At 43.7% G+C, this 19,785-nt stretch overlaps 1 protein-coding gene across 4 annotated transcripts in view; it reads right to left on the bottom strand.

Moving 5' to 3' along the window:
• The window catches only part of PARP6 (poly(ADP-ribose) polymerase family member 6), a 64,572-nt gene that overhangs the window by 39,280 nt on the left and 5,507 nt on the right, over positions 1 to 19,785 (bottom strand). For all 4 annotated transcript variants that reach the window (XM_061594907.1, XM_061594904.1, XM_061594905.1 and 1 more), the window contains exons 2-6: positions 16,466 to 16,726; positions 10,074 to 10,151; positions 7,039 to 7,133; positions 2,812 to 2,872; positions 498 to 588 (exon numbers count right to left, since the gene is read on the bottom strand). In XM_061594907.1, the coding sequence (XP_061450891.1) occupies positions 498 to 588; positions 2,812 to 2,872; positions 7,039 to 7,133; positions 10,074 to 10,151; positions 16,466 to 16,468 (328 nt within the window). In that variant the 5' untranslated portion in view covers positions 16,469 to 16,726. The remainder of the gene's footprint in view (positions 1 to 497; positions 589 to 2,811; positions 2,873 to 7,038; positions 7,134 to 10,073; positions 10,152 to 16,465; positions 16,727 to 19,785) is intronic.

The raw sequence follows: 19,785 nt of genomic DNA, 5'->3' as shown, positions 1-19,785 counted from the left end.
TGCTCTGTTTCCACTTTTGAAGAAGTATGCCTGAATACCAGTTGCTGGGAATTGCGGTGAGGAGAGTGCTGTTGCACTTAGATTTTGCTTGCGGGCTTCCCATGGGCATCTGGCTGGCCACTGTGAGAACAGGATGTTGGACTAGAACAGATCCTTGGCCGGATCCAGCAGGGCTCTTCTTATGCTCTTCATTGTTTAGAAGAAAGCGGTTCTAAGTTGTTTTCAAAATGTTTTTAAGGATGTGGTTTTAAATTGTTGTAACCTGCCTTGGGACCTCAGGGTGAAGGGCGAGTAATAAATTCAATTAATAAGAGTTAACAATAAACCTCAGGTGCATGACTAAGACTTTCTTGTTCCAGCAGGCATTTTAAGATAGTGTTTGGTCTTATGACGGTTTTATTGTTTCATTTTATGTATGGCTCATTTTTATGTGCACCGCTTAGAAATGTGAATGATTGACAGGATATAAATGTCATAAATAAATAAATAAGACTCACCAGGGCCATCCAGGTACTGAGAAAGAGAGAATCGGAGTCGGAGGATGATAGGCTCGGTCCGAAGGACCTTCCAGGCTGTTGCCACCTCTTCCTGCAATAAGAACCAGATTGTCACACTTAATCAGGGCTGTACCATGATCATGAAGGGAAGAGGAGGAGGGCCAAAAGCTAGAAATGGAAGTCAGAAAGATACAGGTCTCCCAAATCAGTCTCCCATGTCTATCAATGAAGCAAAACATTGCACTGGATCATACCACTGGATAGGGAACCATTGTTTTTCCTCCCTTTCTCATAACAGTAGAACCCAAGCTCATCCCGGGAGGCTGATTTGCTGGAGATTTGGAACAGACAAAAAATAAAGCAGTTCTTGACACAATGCACAATAAATCCATGGAATCATTGACACAATATGTGAGGATGGCTGCCTGCTTAGATGCCTTTAATAGGGAATTAGACAAGAGAAAAAAGACAATCAACTAGTCACAAGGGTTTAGTCGCCAAACTCAAGGTAACACAAAATGAAGATACAGAAAACCCAGATGGAAAAACAGAGGCAAAAGGATTATTGGAGCTAAGGAAAAAAGCAACTACCTGGACAACAAGGCAGGAAATAAACTGAGGAGTCACATGATCGAGGTGACCCACTCCCCTCAGAAATTAACTGTAATTCCTGCCTATGGACGCCTGGTGGTGCACAAGACCCACTTGATGGACTACTGTCCAGGGAAAATTAAGTAGCTCTTTACACAAGTTCACTATGGAGTTCACTGACACAAGATGTGTGGGTGGCTGCTTGCTTACATGCCTTTAATAGGGAATTAGACAAGAAGACAAAGACTATCCATGGTTACCAGTCATGAGGACTTTATGGATACTAAGCACTGGGGAGAAACAACAAGAGAGGGTCGTTGCCTTTAAGCCCTGTTTGTGGCCTTCCCAGAGGTACTTGTTTCACCACTGTGTGAAGCAGGAAGCTGGATGAGATGGATTGCTGGTATGACCCACCAGGGGCTCTTCTCATGTTAATTTCTGTGGTTAATTCCTATTGTTGGCTCTCCCAGTATAGGTCAAGGGTGGGAAACCCGTGGCCCTCCAGATGTTGTTGGACTCCAGCTCCCATCAGGTCCACCCAGCATGGCCCATGGTCAAGAATGATGACAGTTGTAGTCCAGTAATATCTCAAAAGCCACAGGTTCCTCATCACTAGTGTAGATTATAACTCAACTCCGAGATAACTCTGTATACATAAAAGGAGATGCCTGTAACTCTGGTACGACTTATCCTCCACAAGCCCTCCAACACTACACTATGTGTGGATCTCATTCCCAAGGAGGAGTCCACATTTCTTAGATGGGTGGGGTGAGATGTGTACAACTGTATGCAGGTGTATCCATACCAGAGAGATACAGCCCCTGATATTTCCTGTGTGAGAGTTGCTGGCTCTGCTGCTGGGCCGGTTCTGCCTTGCAGTGGAGCGAGGCAATCTGCTTCGGGAAGCACCCCAAAGGGAGACTGAGCAAAGCAGGAACTGGTAACTGATATAGAGTATTTTGGTTTTCTTTCAGGCAATAAAATGCCTTGGGCTGGCAGTAAGGATGGGCAAACCTACCAATTTTGGTTTCTCTCCGATACTCATTTTTTCCAGTCTTCAGTTCTCCACACTTCTACATCAGTTAGCAATTTTTAAAAAAATTCCCCATGAAAATTCACCAGCATTTCAGTGGGAATTTCTCCTGAGGTACACATTTTCCCAAAGCAATTTTCCCTAATGCCATTCACTGTGGTGTGTTATTTGTACTATATGTGTGATATTTATGCATATTTTACACAACTATATACATTGGTGTACACGTTACTTGGCAGGAGAACTGCATTGCACAATTCAGAGGAAAGCGAATTTTGAAGGATGGCTGTGTTTCCATTCACAGGCTGTTTCAGAAAGTGCAATAATCAGGTCGGTTCACCTTTAGATGCAAATGGAATTGAACTTCTCCCCCGGTTCCTAGATGCCATTGATTTGCTGCATGCCAATTCAATGAAAACAAGCAGGAACAGCCACACTCCATTATTACTGTGGAAGCAAACCCAGGGCAGGAAAGGTCCAGTTTATTTTATCTTTTTAAATCCACTTCTGAGATTGGGGTAGGAGAATGGAGTGTCAGGAAAGCTGCACTGGGATGGAGATCCATTGGAATCAATAAGATCTCCCATTGATTTCAGTGGGTCTACTCTTACGCATGACTATGTCTAGCCTCTTCCTGGCGTTCACCACCACCCTTGCACATTACCCATGTTAGTGTGTCCTGCAACTTACATCTAGAAAGCCGATGTTGATATGCAGGTCAATATCCACATCATCGATGGTCCCATATTCGCTGTGGAAGAAAACAGGAGTGTTAGGGAAAGACCAGTGTGAGGAGGAAGAGGAGCCAGAGGGTGGGCGGCTGCAGCTGGCTGATGGCAATCACTCCAACACAGGGAAGCTGCCCCTCTGTTGATTTGCAGAATTTTCTCTCGCCTTCTTAACCCCAACTTGGTGTTAAATTTAGTGCAGCTATTTTAGGTGTAAGTACTGTTGTTTCCTTTCTTTTAGCATTAATACCTCTCCATGTGTATGTAGGGACCATCTCACAGATTGGGAATTATTTATTATCATCATCACCACCACCACCACCATCAATTAAATCCCATCCTTCCTTCCAAAGGAGCCCACGGTGGTGAACACACAAACAACAGAGCAACTGAAACATCTAAAAACAATTCCAATACCGATGCATAGTAAGAAAGATCTCTACTTAAAAGGCTTGTTGGAAGAGGAAGGTCTACAGTAGGTGTTACAAGCCTTCATGTGCGTTAGGTCTTCTTGTGAATTAAAAGCCATTCCAGTGTTACTCTGACCTTAATTATTCTAGTTGCAGGTCCATATGAGGTATACGGCCTTTTGTAGCATTTGCATTTATTTACAAAGATGCAGTTTGAGCATAGATGAGGGTTTTGCAGCTTAAACCACACCAGCAGATCCTGCCTCTGCCATAAGATTTCTAGGCAGGGTTTGGCAGCCAGCACCTTAAGAATGCCAAAGAATTCCCCTGCTCTGACCTTTCCTCATAGGGACTCCAGCTGCAACGGCCAACTGCTTGCATTTATGCAGATGCTGAATTTGCACATTCCACCACCAGGAGGAAGCAAGGGAGGAACTCTACACTCCGATTCCCAAATGGCTCTCTTCTTCCAGAAGAGTTCAAAGACTGACAGCAAGCTCCATAGCTCTGCCAGAACCAATGAGATAATCTCTGACAGTCCTATTAGTCATAGAGCATCTGGTTCAATCCCCAGCAGCTCCAGAAGGGCTGGGAGAAAACCCTGTCTGAAATCCTGAAGAGCCGCTGCCAGTTAATATAGACACTATTGAGCTAGATGGACCAATAGCCCAACTCAATATAAGGCAGATTTCTATGTTCCTATTGGTTTAACCAGTTTGGAAGATCCCACTTTTACAATCAAGAATCACAGAACTGAAAGGGATCCTGAGAGGACATCCAGCCCAACCCCAATTCCGTAACTCTAGGACTGGGGGAAAGTCTTAACATGTTTGCTCATCTAAATCAGTCCATTGGCTCAAACACTAAGGTGGTCAGGTGCAAAAGAGGACAGGCTCTTGCAGCTTTCATAGATGTGCAGAAGAAGAAATTTTATCAGGCGTTGGTTCACACGCAGGCAACACCTGTTGAAGCTCCTTCTACACACCTATCACCTGGCAGCAGCCATTATGCAAGGCTGTGATAGAGAAGGGATGCAGGGCCATCATCCGCTCTGGTAAGAAAGCAGGCTGTTCCCTCCATAAATTGGCACCTGCGTAAGCTGCAGGGGAGGAAGAAAGAGAAAGCCCACAGGGCTGCTCACTTGGTGCAACTGAGAGACCAGCGATTCTCAGTGCCTCCTCTCTTTGATCTTTTCCACCCCTGCTGTATGTTAGAAGAAACTGTACCTGAGTATGCTTATTTCCTCCCCCTTCCCTGTCAATTTTCCTTTTGTGTCATGTATTTTTGGATTGTATGTCTTCTTTTTTTAGTGCCACTGTGAGATCCTTTATTAAGCCGAAGAGTGGGATAAAAGTTCTTTAAAGACATCAGCAAACTATTACAGGTGAAAGAGTCCTGTCTTTTTTTGGACCTGGCCACCATCCTGGGACACCATAATCCTTGCTTTGAGGAATCTTTCTTCCCACCGTTACTGTTTAGCCTCAAGCACCAACCCGCATGCACAGGGGGTTGGTCTGTTATCTTTGGACTCCGCACTCAGCTGCTGGGGGTATGTGCATTGCTCTGTTTGTCTCGGCTTCACTGCTGTTAGGTAAAAATCATCTCTGGTGTCTCTCCCTGGGCATAGATTTACTGCTAATGCTATTGCTAATTAGTGTTTCTGCTTCAGAAGACTGGAGAAGTAATTTACCCCAAGCCAAGAGCAGCACACACACACACACACATTGTAAAGGGCTGTTTGCAAGAACAGAGTAAAGCTCCCAAATATGATTGCTCCTTCAGTGTAACTATATTTGGATGGAAATATATTCCTGCTAGGAGGAAGGGCAGGATATAAATCAAATCATAATAAATAAAAATAAATAAAAGGCAGGGCTCTTCTATCAGAGTACTCGGACAGCTTGCCATTAAATAGCAAGCCTGTTTTCCTGAGGTTGGTGGGGGCAAGTGGGGGGTGCAGTTGTGGAGGCGGCAAGGCAAGGCAGACCAACAAGTGGGGGAGGGAGGGAGGGAGGACGGCAGGTGAGGACAGGGGAGGCAGTGATGAGCTGTAGAGGAACTGGTTGTGGAGGGTGCCTGGGGTTCCTGTTCCTGGGGTCAGGTTGGGGGGATGGTCCATGAAACATGCAGGGGTCAAAGCCCCTGGCCTCAATGTAAAAGGCAAGAAACCCCCTGTGTTACAATTGTACTGCTTCGCATAATACCGTTAAAAGAGCCGACAATAAATAGTAAGGAAATTCTCTTGGTAAGAAAACATTTATGGAGCTGCCTACAAAACACAGGGACTAAAAATAAATCAATGCAATATTTCAGAATGAAACATCTGGTCAACCTCTCTGGCCTTGAGCAGGTGGATTTGGACAAGTCAATCAAGTTTAGAACAGGCAGTTCCTGGTATTTTTGGACGTTTTAATTGTAGGCATGAGGGAAAGGCCAAATCTGATTGGGATTGCAATGCTGGGAGGGCAGGGTAAGCCTTCCCACATACACATCCTCACCCCACACCCACACCCCATACCACACCATTCTCTCGATGCCCTCCCCGAGGAAAAAGTACAAAACCCCTTTCCTAGACCCACAGTTGTGATCAGTCTCTCTCTCTCTCCGCGCCCCCACCCTACCCTTTTGGCTGCAATTAAACTTATTAAAAAGAGCAGTGGCACCAGTGCCGGCTCCCAAGTTTGAAGGGCCCTTGGGCAAAACCATCTCTATGGGCAAGATCCTCCTCCCCCTACCTTCACTGCCACTGTCACCACCTACTCTGGCTGCTCCTCTTCCTCATCGCTGCCACATGCTTGCTTGTCAGGCAGACAGCCAATGAGCAAGCAGGCAGGGGCATCGGCTGCTCCTCCCTCTCACCACCACGGTTGTCTGAGCCAGAGCAAGAGGCAGGTGAACAACAGGTGAACAGGAGGAGGACGACCCCGGGAGGTGCCATTTTCATTGGGCCTCCTGGTGGTTCTTCTTTATTTACATTAGTAGTAGTAGTATTTTTTTAAAAAAAAAAATCTTTTTATTAGGTTTTTAAAATACAATAGTTTCCTTCTGTGCCTACTGAAGACCATCCTCTTTCAACAAGCCTTTTAAGCAGAAACCTTTATCCCAACCTGCATCTGAACTGGAATTGTTTTTTGAGACATTTTAAAGATGTTTTTGTTTTTAACGACTTTTTTAATCATTTTATTGCTTGCTGTTTGCTGCCCTGGGCTCCTTTGGGAGGAAAGGCAGGATATAAGTTTCAATAATAATAATAATATAACAGAAAATTACAATACCTGAAATACTGTCTTTACAGTAAATATATGTACTTGTGTGCTTTGCTCTGTTTATTTCTCTACCAGGTAACAGCTATGATATGTCCCTTTTGTGACTTCTCCCTAATTTATAAAAATCCGGAAAACTGTAATTCACCCATGACATATGTGAAATGAGTCGATTATAATTGATTTATATTAAATTTATAGCCTTCCCTTCTGCCAAAGAGCTTCAGCAGATACCTGGCCATGCTACCCCTTGACATCAGCCCCGAACATCGCATCTAATTATGCCCTAACGCAAAGGAATCACAATCTGACAATCCCTGAGGTACACAGGCCATTTCTGCAGCTTCTGGTAATCTCCCCAGTGTCTTATTGTGAACTATCTACTTAAAGATTTGAACTTGGGTCCCCTGACCAAAAAAAATATCCAGATCTCTCATAGCAACACAAGATCATGCAAGCTAAGTTGCCCCAGCTTTGGAATCCTGAGTTAGCTCCAGCCTGGACCATGGAACTCACCGGACAGACACAGAATTCTCGCTGTACAGCTCCTTCACAGCCTCAATGTCCGCATCCAACTGTGGGTGACGGTACAGGTCCGCCGCACAGGTCCCCTGCAGAAATACACACAGGACTGCTAGAGGGATGCGCTCAGGGACGGTGAGAGAGAGGCGCAAAATCTTCCCAGGATCCATACGGATTGTCTCACCCTGATTTCATGACAGAATTTTCTGCCACACAACCTGCTTGGTTGCCTCAGCTCAGGAAAAGGCTTTGTTTGAAAGCACTGGGAGCTGGACTTCCGGGAAGGGTGACTTCGCTTGTGCCTGCTTTTGGGACGGGCTCCCGCCTCAAAAGAAGCTTATTCAGATATAAATCAGTCAGAACATTTTTTTTTTTGACTGATGAAATTTCTCCCGGGCAGGGAGAAACATAGAGATCAACCTCAAAGCCTGTTTTTGTTGGGAGGACTGGATTTCATTAATTTATGAGATAAGGTCCAGCCAACAATGTCGGACGGACTTTCTAACAAGCTCTATCTGCTTAAGCGATACGTTTATCTTTTCTTCAAAGAGAGAACGGACTAACAGGCAAGCACCCTTCTTTCTATTATTTTTTTTACTTGGTTTAAATTGTTGCAGCAAAAGGAGATTTGTCAGATTGATCGGCTTTGGACAACTTCTGGGTGAGATATAGCTCTTCTCTGTTATTCATGAAATTAACAGCTTATCTCTGTTTCTGTCGCAAAAAGCTGTCCTGGAAGTGCATTCTAAAGATAATAAACAGAAGAGGGATTTCTATTCCTGATTTCTATTCCGAGGAATATTATATTGTCTGGGACTATTCTTTTTTTGGTCTATTTTATTTTGACGAATCTGCTTCTTCACGACGCCACTAACTGTTTTGATGCTGGGAACTAAATTTGTTTTGCATTCTTGCACAAGAGAGATAAGGCAGGTTGCTCTGTTTATACTGTGATGTCATCAAGCCTGGAATATTAACCCAATTGTTGCTGAAATAAGAAGTGGTTCTTCTTTATTTTTGTTTTGCTTTGTTTTCGTGGTTTTAAAAATGGCAATCAAGAAAGTGGCTGAGAATCTGGAAGTAATTATGTTTCAGAAAATAATGGATGAGATTGAGATAACGAAACAAACCCTGCGACAGGGTAGTAAGGAGCTGAAAATTGAACTGAGCAAAATGACGCAGGAGCTTAAAGAAATAGGGGACCCTGTGAGAGAGGAGAATGAGATCAGAGATGAGAAAAGAAAAAATAAAGGGAAGATACAAGCCCTGGAGATTGCAACAAATGTGGAATTGGAAAAAGATCTGGAGTTTATGGATTTTAGAAATAAAATCTACTGTTTGGAATTCAACGTTATCTCTGAAGAAATTAATGAAGATATTAGAGATAAAGTTATCAATGGCTTGGATAATCTTCTGGACTGGAATGATGTGATGGAGCTTGATATAGAGAAAATCTATGGAATTAACTGCAGCCATGTGACAATGGAAAAACTCTTAAGAGATGAGCCAGTGCATTTTGTAAAAAAGAAGAACACAGATATGACTTTACAACAGTATTTCAGCAACTTATTCAGAATGGATGGCAAGAAAATATTTGGGATAGAGGAAATTCCCATCAGACTCTTATTATATGACTATGGCTACAACAGCAAGATTATTATGGAATACTGATAATGGAAGATTGGACACTGAAATTATTGGATTTAACAGGACTATTGAAGATGGAAGATGGAACTAATAGGGATAATGGAATAATGGCTATTGAAATTATTGGACCTAACAGATTCTGATGAGATGGATTAATCGAAATGTTTATTTGGACTATGGTTATGACAATAAGATTATTATAATTATCAACGAGATGGATTAATTGACATGTTTATTTGGAGAAAAATTGATAGATATATTTCTTAAAGAATTGAAACCTCTCTTTGACTTTTTGTGGAAAGAATAAAGTAATGTTTATGAGATTTGATGATTAATTAAGATAACTACTGGAGGAAAGTGATTTTATAATATGATTTAAGAGACAGGATTGTTATATATTGTAGACCTATAACTGATTTGATATGTGACAAATGGGAAGTCAACATTTTATTTTATTTTATTTTTTTGTTTAATCGTTTTTGTTTTGTTTTGTTTTTTGTCTTTGAATGTTTTATGATTTTGTTTTCTATGTTTTATGAAAATTTGAATAAAAATTATTGTAAAAAAAAAAGAAAGCACTGGGAGCTTTGGCCTGGAAAAGGAGATGATCAGCACATCCCACAATGATGACCTTCCCCCTTTGACCATGAAAAGGAAGGGGGGAACCTCAGGCCTGGGGGCCAAATGCAGCCCTCCAGCCACACACCCTCTCCCTGGGCCGCATCGCCTGCTGGTCTTGCTTCGCACCCTCCTTGTGAGTGTTCTAGCCTGGCTAGAATATGTCCTTGAACTCAGTGTCTCTTGTTTTCCTGGATGGAGGATAGAGGGGTGGGTGCAGAAAGTAGCCTACTTCATAAAAGTCATTCACTGCTCTGCCCACTTTTGCCTCTGGCTGTGCTCAGAGGCCCCCCAGGTGGTTACCCAGAAGAGAATATGACCCTTGGGCTGTAAAATGTTCCCCCACTCCAGAGGTACATCCTTAGTGCTGGCTCCAGGTTTGGAGGGAGGGGTGGCCTGGGGCAAGATGCTCTCAGTGGGCCCTGTCTCCTCCTTGACACTGCAACTGTTCTCTTCCTTTGAGTTCATTCCAGACAGCCAACCAGAAAGAAAGTGCAAGGCAAAAGGGGGATGCTGGTCCTTTTCCTCATTCTGGCCATTATTTCCACACTGGAGAGAAGAGGTGAATAGGCAGGGTCAGCAAGAAGAAACAACCAGCTGGGAGGTCCTGGCGGCGCCCCCTACAGGCTGGCTCAACGACGCCAGCCTTTGACCACAGCCCTGTACATCCTTACTGCCTGCGCAGATCATGTTACAGAAACACACCTTGACTGAGCCATCTCTACTACCCACACCTTCCCCTCCACAGGCACCAAGAGTCTCACCTGTACTCCATACAAGAATTCCTCCGACTCATTTTCTCCATCAGAATCATCATCAGTCCAGTACTGGCCTTTGATGTCCTAAAATAAAAGAGAAGTTCCACATGGTGAAGAGGGAGAGCACTGCAAGTTTCACACAGTCTCAGTTTCACAGTTTGAACCACAAGATGTGGTGCTTGACCCACTGTCCCAGGTTGTCAAAGATTGCCCCCCTGGGGTCCCTTGACCTCAGCACCTCAAGGGGGTTCTTTGCTTCTGAGAACAGTCCCAATTCCTTTGGGTCACTGCTTCCCAGGCAAACTGTCCCTCTTCCAGGATTAGTTTTACGGTAGAAATGCCACACACCCTTTCTTAGCTTCCACTCTGAATAAGGGGAATTCAGAGCACTAACGGAGTTCCTAGAGCAGACCAAGAGAGCCAGTGTGGTGTAGCAGTTAAGGTGTTGGACTACAACCTGGGAGACCAGGGTTCGAATCCCCACACAGCCATGAAGCTCACTGGGTGACCTTGGGCCAGTCACTGCATCTCAGCCTCAGAGGGAGGCAATGGTAAACTACCTCTGAATACCGCTTACCGTGTAAACCCTATTCGTAGGGTCACCATAAGTCGGAATCAACGTGAAGGCAGTCTATTTCCTTTTTATTTAAGAACATAAGAAGAGCCTGCTGGATCAGGCCAGTGGCCCATCTAGTCCAGCATCCTGTTCTCACAGTGGCCAACCAGGTGCCTGGGGGAAGCCCGCAAGCAGGACCTGAGTGCAAGAACACTCTCCCCTCCTGAGGCTTCCGGCAACTGGTTTTCAGAAACATACTGTCTCTCACTAGGGTGGCAGAGTACAGCCATCATGGCTAGTAGCCACTGATATTTAGAGCAGACCTATTGTTACACCCTCTGCTCTAGGGCATTAACCCACACTAATCAACAGTAGTCAGTAGCGTCCAGCAATCAAGGACTGAATGTAGAGTCATAGCCCCAAGCAATACACACCATTAATAAAAGGGTAGTTTATTTAAAAGAAAAGAAAAGTATATACAAAAAGAAAGCAGCATATATTTCCTTTAAAGCTGATTGCCCTCAACCTGGCTAAATAAGAGATACATTTGCATAATAAGGTGAGAGATTCAAACAGACAATCAACACAACAAAACTTAACCTAGCTATACTCACTACAGTAAATGCCTGGTTCCCAACAGCATCATCAGGCAGGTCAAGTAGTTGGAATAAAGGAACGGGAACAAGTAACTGAAGGATCACCCTTCATTTTTATGGGGTCTAGCTGGCAACAGGGAGGGGGCCAATTAGCCATCCTAGGCGCCCCTTCCGTGATCACCTCCTTTGAAGATAAGGGGGGAGCTAGACAAGATCTGAACAGGGTGCTTCATGACAGATGCTGTTGAAGGTCACTGATTCATAGGGTCGCCATAAGTCATAATCGACATGAAGGCACATAACAACAACAACAGACAGTCCCACCCAGCGATCCTGATATGCAGTGCCCACTCTCCCTGACTTTGATCTCAGGAAGCAGATAAGAGATAACAGATAAGATTCAGTTGCATCTTCTTGACATTTGCAAATTGCCTGTCTGGCACTAAGCCTTGGACTTCTCCAGTAGAGTATCCCAGGGATCCCAAAGCTCCCAGAATTCCCTGTGGTTGAACCGTTTTAGCTTATCCAACTTTAACTCAAAGCTAGCTATTCTTGACACAGGTTTCTTAGCTTTCTTTTCAAATTAAAAAACCATGAAAAGTTGCAAACTCTCACCAGTGAAGATAAAGCCATGTTAAACGATCCTAAGTATATGTCTCGATGGACGAAATGGGAATGCTAATGAGCATTAGTATTTCATTCTGTTTACCATCCTCCCCTCTTTAAGACTGGGACCTATCTTCTTCTGGTTACTCTGTAAAATGTCCATGCACTTTGATGGTATATACTATATAACCATCATTCCTCCTATTTTCAGCATTCAGGGTTTGAGTGTCAATGTTTATGTTGCCAAAACAGCACCACACTAGGGATGGGATCCGTTGGCCAGTGCTGGTTCAAAAACATTCCATCAACCTAACAGGCTGGCATCAATTTGAGTTTGTTCTGTAGCCACTCGCTTTTACCTATGTGTGTGGGTTTTTTGCTTTAAAAAAAATCTATATTAATATCGATATTTTTAAAGGAAATGTTGATATTTTGAAGTAAATATTGGCATTTCCTTTTAAAATATTGATATTCTGAAGGACATAATGATATTTTTAAAGGAAATATCAATAAATTATCATTCTTACAAATCAATGCTTTAGAGGCAGATTTGTGGGGTTTTTTTAAAGTCCGCTTTCAAAACTAGCCACGGAAATTTGCTACACTGAAATCTGATCCTCAGTGATTGAGAATAAGTGAATTAATGGAAAAATTCGTACCAAATCTGAATTGGACGGAATTCTAGCACATCCCTACAACACACACACACACAAGGGAGAGTTACCAGCAGGCTTGGAGAAACCTCAAGGTTTCCAGAAATACAAAACATCTAAGGGGAGAAAACTCTTACGGGGAGACCCGAAAAGTAGCCCAGGAACGCTTAATGGCCATGGAATGTTGACTGACTGTTGCAGTGGGGAACAGAAAACCAAAAACTTAGGACAGAAGGATCTGTCCATTTGGTTTGCTTTGTTTCTCCTTTCTCCAATTATACAGCCACAAGAGTGGCTGTATACTATAGCCAGCATGGATTTTTCGTATTCCACAATGTTAAATTGAAAATACCCCTCATGCCATTCTGTTGCTTCCCATAAGCTCATTTCAAAACAAAACCATACAGTCCTGAACTCAGAAACGATTGATTAACAACTCTCTAAGTTTTCATGGTGATACACAAAACACTCAAGAGAGAATTGAGAGTTCAAAGTGCAAAACAAAAGAGAAAAAATTCAGACCCTTATTGGACTTTTTTCTGTCAGTGGTCTCATAATTTGTTGTAATTAATTAAAAATCAGCCATGTTCACAGACTACCTGTAATCCTATTACTGACCTTATCTGACCTTCATCTTCTGCACTTTAAAGGTTTAAAAAATGCCTGGCTGGTTTTTAATTAATTTAAGAAATGTAGCATTGAAGTCAATGATAAGCCCGGGCATGCTTGTTAAGAACCAACTGTCAGTGTTCTAAAAGCCAGACTCACAGCTGCTTGGTTTGGCTAATCAGGTGGCCACACCCACACCAGACATTTATTTCACTTCAGGCAGTCATGGCTTTCCCCAAAGAATCCTGGGAAGTATAGTTTGTGAAGGGTGCTGAGAGCTGTTAGGAGACTCCTATTCCCCTGATGGAGCTCCAGTGGCCAGAGCAGTTTAATAGTCAGTCTCTCTTCTGGGGATTGTAGCTCTGTGAGGGGAATAGGGCATCTCCTAGCAACTCTCTGCACCCTTCACAAATTGCACTTCCCAGGATTCTGTGGGGGAAGCCATGACTGTCTAAAGTGAAATAAAGGTCTAGTGTGGATGTGGTCAGTGACAGCTTTGGTTCAAATTTTGGTGGGAGGCTCATTTGCCTGCTGTAGAATAAAAAGGTGGGGAAAACACTGAAAAAGAATGATACTGTTCACAATGTTTTCCTTTTGGAAAGGAAAGGGGCTTTCCCTCTGCCCAGTGCCCACCCACCCAATCTCCTCCCTTCCCCCTTCCTCCCTACCCATACCCTTCCTCCCCCCTCCCTTACCCTCCCCCAGGTCAGTTTCACCTTTCCTAAGCATGATTGTACAGGAGTAAATCCTACTGAACTCAAAATGCATGCAAATGATCAAACCTGCCCTCCCCTCCACCTCCCTTTCCATCCTCATCTTCATCCCCTTCCAATCCCCAAGTGGATTGAACTGTGAAAGACCAACCCAAATTGTGTATGCATTTTTACAAATTGGTAGGGCAGTACAATATCTCAGAGAGGAGGTCAGGTCTCCTGCTCCCCTGGTGCATTCACTATAGCTGCCCAATTTCCCTGTTTTTTAAAGTTTGATAGAAATATCTGTTGGCTATAAGTAAGTTCTTAAACTACAAGGATTTTTTGCATATTAGTGAATATTAAATTCAGTTCTCCAGGTTTCTGCAGCAGTTTGCTAATTTTGTTTTTAAAAAATCCTCATGAAAATTCTTCAGCATTTTAGTTCAAATTTCTCCTAATACATTTTTGTACATTCTTTCCACTAATATATTCATTTTTATATACATTTCCCTAATATGTGCATTTTCATAAACATTGGTTGGAGAACTGCATTGTAAAATTTAGTTAAGTGCAAATATCAAAGGATGGCTGTTTTAGTTTTCATATTATTTCAGAAAGAGTGAGTATAATAAATTCAGCTTTAAATGTCAATTGAATTTCCCCCCATCACTACCAAGAACTCATACACGCACCCACATATACCTCCCCATTTAACCATTTAACGCAGCCCTTAGCTTGAATGACTCCTTTTAATATTACCCACTCTCCCACCTCTGACAACTTCCCAAAACACACTCCCTACACTTCATTACCAACTGCCGATGAACACAGCGATAAGTGGAGGAGGGAATCACATTCTCTTTGATCATTATGACTACCATTACCCTGCATCCAAGGAAAGAATACACACAGAGAAATCACATCCACACCAAATATTTCAACTACTCTTATACCACTTTAACAAACTACAGACACTGTTGTCTGTCCAAAAGGGCTCTTCGAACAGGTAATATTGCACAAAGAGAATCCAGTGTAGCAGGTGCGCTAACAAAAACGCCTTTGTGCAACAGATTGCCCAGTCTATTGATCAACAAAGTTACCCATAACTGCTTATGCATTCCCTCGCATAACAACGTTCAGGTGGCGCAAAATACTTTGCCAGGGAACAAGTATCCCACTAAGTGACTTCAGTTTAGCACTACACTGGATACAACCCATAGTTCCAGGATTCTTGGGAGAAGCCATGACTGTTAAAACAGTGAAAGAGTTCTCGAAATCTATGGTTTGGATGTGACCATACACACACCTAGGATGAGGGGATAGGTTACACCAGCCTTTCCCAACCAGTGTGCCTCCAGATGTTGTTGGACCACAACTCCCATCAGCCTCAGCCAGCAATGGTTACACCAGCCTTTCCCAACCAGTGTGCCTCCAGATGTTGTTGGACCACAACTCCCATCAGCCTCAGCCAGCTGAGGCTGATGGGAGTTGTGGTCCAACAACATCTGGAGGCACACCGGTTGGGAAAGGCTGGGTTACACCATAACATTTTGTTGCATGTCCCAGTTATTCCTGCTATTTCCAATGTTTAGGAAGCTGCCTTATACAGAATCAGACATTGGTCCAACTAGGTCAGTATTGTCTACGCCCGCCTTTCCCACCCAGTGTGCCTCCAGATGTTGTTGGACCACAATCCCCATCTTTCCTGACCATTGGCAATGCTGGTTGAGGCTGATGGGAGTTGTGGTCCAACAACATCTGGAGGCACACTGGTTGGGAAAGGCTGGTCTACACTGACTGAAAGTGGCTTCCCATGGTTTCAGAGCAGAAGCCTCTCCCAGTCCTACCTGGAGATGCCCAGGATTGTAACTAGGACCTTCTGCATACAAAGCAGATGCTCTATAACTAAGGTGCAGTCCTTCCTTAAAAGAATTTAGGCATGTGTTGCTTATGTGGTCAAAATGGCATCACACTGACTAGAGAGAACCCCAAGGTTTACAGAAGTACAAACAATATTTAGACATGCACACACACACAAAATCTTAAGCAAGGGACATCTCCCCCTCCCCAAAAAAATAATCCAATGAGAAATTAGCATGCTCAGGGGCCAAGGAATGCTACCTGACTGTTGCAGGGGCAGTGGTGGAAAACCAGGAGAGGGGGTATGGAAGGGAGTATCCTGGGAAAGTGCATGGCTGTCTAATATCCTGAACAGGAGCACTCCACAGCACATCATCTTGTTGCAGGGCCTACTTGTAACAACACGAAACAAGGAGATCACCAAACAGAGATTAAATAAAAAATATATTAAGTGATTTATTAAAACATATATCTGTTAAGTGGTTTACAAATGCTTTTAAATAAAAATAAAATAAACCAATCGGCATTAAGGTGGCAGTTATTCAGATTAACAAACTCAAAGTAAAACCATGATGCAATATTGCATGTGCCCCCTTGATTCTATGGTTTGTTCTACCACGGAATGTAACAGATGAACTTTGTTTCCAACATTACAGCTCCAACCTGTCTCTGATTTTTGCAGTTTTGATTGGATAACCCCCCCTCCCTACAACACACACAGACTGTCCCTTCCCAGTGAAGGCAGCTTTGCCATCTCTTGCACAGCAGTCACACAATCCGCACATCCACTCCCGAGTCCATCCTGCCAGCCTCATCATCTTACCATTTGCTTCACAGTTCACAGACACTCCTTCCTCAGGGCTAGGCCTCTCCCCTCCATGCTACCAGCGAGCCTGGGAGCTGTGAGACAGACTTCCAGGCAGTGTGACGGCCTTGATGTCAGGGTGGGAGAGTCAGCCTGGGGAGTATGTTCTTCCGTCGCCCTGGCAACCAAGTCACTGTCCTCAAGAAAGGCTGAGAGCAACGGGGTTGACGTCAGCGCTGTGCAGCGGCCTCCTCATTGGCCGTCAGAAACCTCGGCCTCCTGAAAAAGGGAAATCCAAGGCATTTTTGGTGTTCAAATTGAAACCTGTAGTAGTAAATCTGGTGAATGAGGCAGAGGTAGCTACGTCGCCTTTTCCCCCCCAAAGAGCAGTGTCGTTCCCTGGCTGTCCACCTAGGAGGAGTTGTTCATTCCTGCAGACCAAACAGCTCCTGCTGCAATAAAAATCAGCCTGTCCACGCATAGGCAGACACACACACACCTTGATCTCATGTGCACAACCCTTTTTGCAGCAATAACAATGAGACTGTGATGCTGCCTAGCTCCTTTCAAGTGTATGCATTTGTGCTGGCGAATGTGGTCCTCTGCTGGTAATTCCTAACAATTTCAGAAGTAAACTGGAAATGTCTCAGGAGCGTGCCATTGATTAAGTTAAGATGGAATGGAGAAGAAATATATATATATATATATACAGATAGAGGTGTCCAGGGTCTTCGGGGATCTTAGACCCCTTACTTTTGGAAAGCAGGGGCCCAACAGGTTCCCTACTTCTCCAGCATCCTATGAGCCAATCAGCATGAAAGGGGAGTGTATTAGCCCCTGAGAATAGTCTTCTAACATGCCTTGTCATTTCCTGTTGATTGGAGCCAATGAGAGTGACAGGAAGAAAGCTGGCCACTGAGAAGACTCTTTTCAGTAGCTAACACTCTCCCCTTTCATGATTATTGACTCCTAGGGTTGTCTGTTGTGGTGGGAGAAGGCATTAACAAGGATCTCATTCTCAATCCAGCAGGAAAAAAGGGGAAGGAGCCGTGGCTGTGACTATCATAGAGGGAACCTGCACTTCTGAATTTGCCACTACACTACTGGGTATAGTATATTTGGGGTATACTCTCTACCCAAGGACCAGCCTCACCATCCTTCAGTTATTTATTAGATTTATATCCCACACCTTCCTCCAAAAGGAGCCTAGGGTAGCAAATATATTTATTAATACTAAAACAATACAATTAAAACTTCTAAAAATAGTAAACAACTCCTAAAAGCAACTCCCTATTCTCAAAATAATTTCAGAGTTGCCAGCTATCAAATGCCCAGGTAGACAGGAATGTTTTTAAAAGTTAATAGTGAGGGAGACACATGCACCTCACTAGGGAGGGCATTCCACAAATGGGAGACTATCACCAAGAAGGCCCTGTCATGGATCAATGCTAACCAGGTGGCCCCCATGGTGGCATGACCAGCAGGACCTCTCCCCTGCTGACTGTAAGGGCCCGAGATGGTTAAAATTGGGGAAGGAGCTCTTTTCAGGTATTGGGCAGAGTGAGACCGCTGCCCCAGGCAGCTGATTTTGGGTGTCATGGAAGAGCAGCAAATTGTTACGGCCCTGGCTGTCAAAGCGGATCCACCCTCCTGATACCAGCATCATTGGAGCTGATCTGGATTGGGCAGCAGCAAGATCCCAGCTGCCTGGATGCACCAGCACAGCCAATCCAGTACTCCCATGGGTGTGCTCACACAGCCCTGAACTCGCCACTGCCCTGCCTCAGCCCTGTCCAGATATGCCACAGCAGGGGTAGCCAACATGGTGCCCTCCAGATGCTGCTGGACTCCAACTCGAGTCAATCCTTGCCTGACATTTTTTTAAAACCTGCAAACTGATATGGAAATGTGGAGAACTGATTGGAAAAATGAGAAACGGAAAGGAACCAAAAAATGACGGTCACCCATCCCTAACGTGGCTTCATCACCATTATCCTTGTTATCATATATGAAATAACATCAGCAACAACATCATTCCCGAGTTTCATGCCCAAATCACTGTGCATAGTACCCAAAGCTAACCAAATTATTTTGGCCCAGATGTAGAAAATCTCATAAGCTGTCTTTCCCTCCCTCGCAGTAAAAAAAAAACAAAAAACTTAAACTAAGTAACTAACCATTTGCTGCCCTTTCATGACTCTCAAAATCAGCTGCCTGGGGCAGCCACCTCATTCTGCCTAATAATAATTTCAGGCCCAGGTTCCTATACCACATTGCAAAGCACTTTATACTCACTGTAGTTCTCATAAACTCCCTCCGGAGAAAGGTAATTAATATTCCTGTTGGCCTGATGAGGAACTGAGGCTAAGAGACAAGTACTTAAAGGAACAATTTCATGGCTCAACAAGGGTAGAAGCCAACATCACAACGGTATTTTTCAAGCGCTTTGTAAAAGATTGCTCAGGAATCTTCCCCTGCTTTAGTTAATGCACATTAGAACAGATCACCAATTAAGCTTTTCCCACTTTTAAATGCCATCGCATGTCCTCCAGCTTGTGCAGAAGAAGACACCCCTTCACTTGCCTATCCTGGATGTTGGCCCAGACTGCCCTACAAATGGATTTGGATGCAATCCCATCATGATGTGGCTGTCTGAGAGTGTGAAATCCGCCTTTCTGCTTTACCCCTCACTTTGTTGATGAAAACTGACAAGCTTTAAGGAAACCCTGTCCAGTTGTCCTCTCAGATATTTGATTAATTGACAAAGCCAGGAGACAGCTTGTCTGTTTCATTCATTTGCGGGGGGAGGGGCAGGTTTTGTCAACAGGGCAGAAATTTGTAACCACTTTTAGTGCATATAGTAATTCTGAGTAAAATTCAATAAGCTGCTTTTCTGACCTTGGGCTGTAGTCAACTAACTTTTACTCAGAGTAGACCCAGTTAAATTAATGACCATGATTAACAGGTTCATTAATTTCAACAGGTCTACTTTGAGTAATAGTTGAATACAACCCCATGTCAGTTTCACTGAAGACCAGTCAGAGGGAACAGTGAAGGAAAAGGCCTTGAATTGGGTGATGGAGACAACATAAAAAGAGGAAGAATCCATTGAAGGAGCCACGGTGTGCCTATTTAGTGGCCAGAAAGAGACATTTGCCTACAGGGAGGAAAGGTTAAAAAGAGAGTGTTCAAATCAGGGATTTTGTGATTTCTAGCTTTATCTCCTAGCTAGCATTTATCCTTTTAGATATTTGTTACTTTATTTATATTTAAAGAAAAGTCCACTGTAAAAGAGCTACAAAACCTGCTGGGTTCATGAGGGCACAAATACTAGCCAA

Source organism: Rhineura floridana, chromosome 14 (genome assembly GCF_030035675.1).
Source record: "Rhineura floridana isolate rRhiFlo1 chromosome 14, rRhiFlo1.hap2, whole genome shotgun sequence".
Taxonomy (NCBI): domain Eukaryota; kingdom Metazoa; phylum Chordata; class Lepidosauria; order Squamata; family Rhineuridae; genus Rhineura; species Rhineura floridana.
This window is presented reverse-complemented; position numbering and strand designations above follow the sequence as displayed.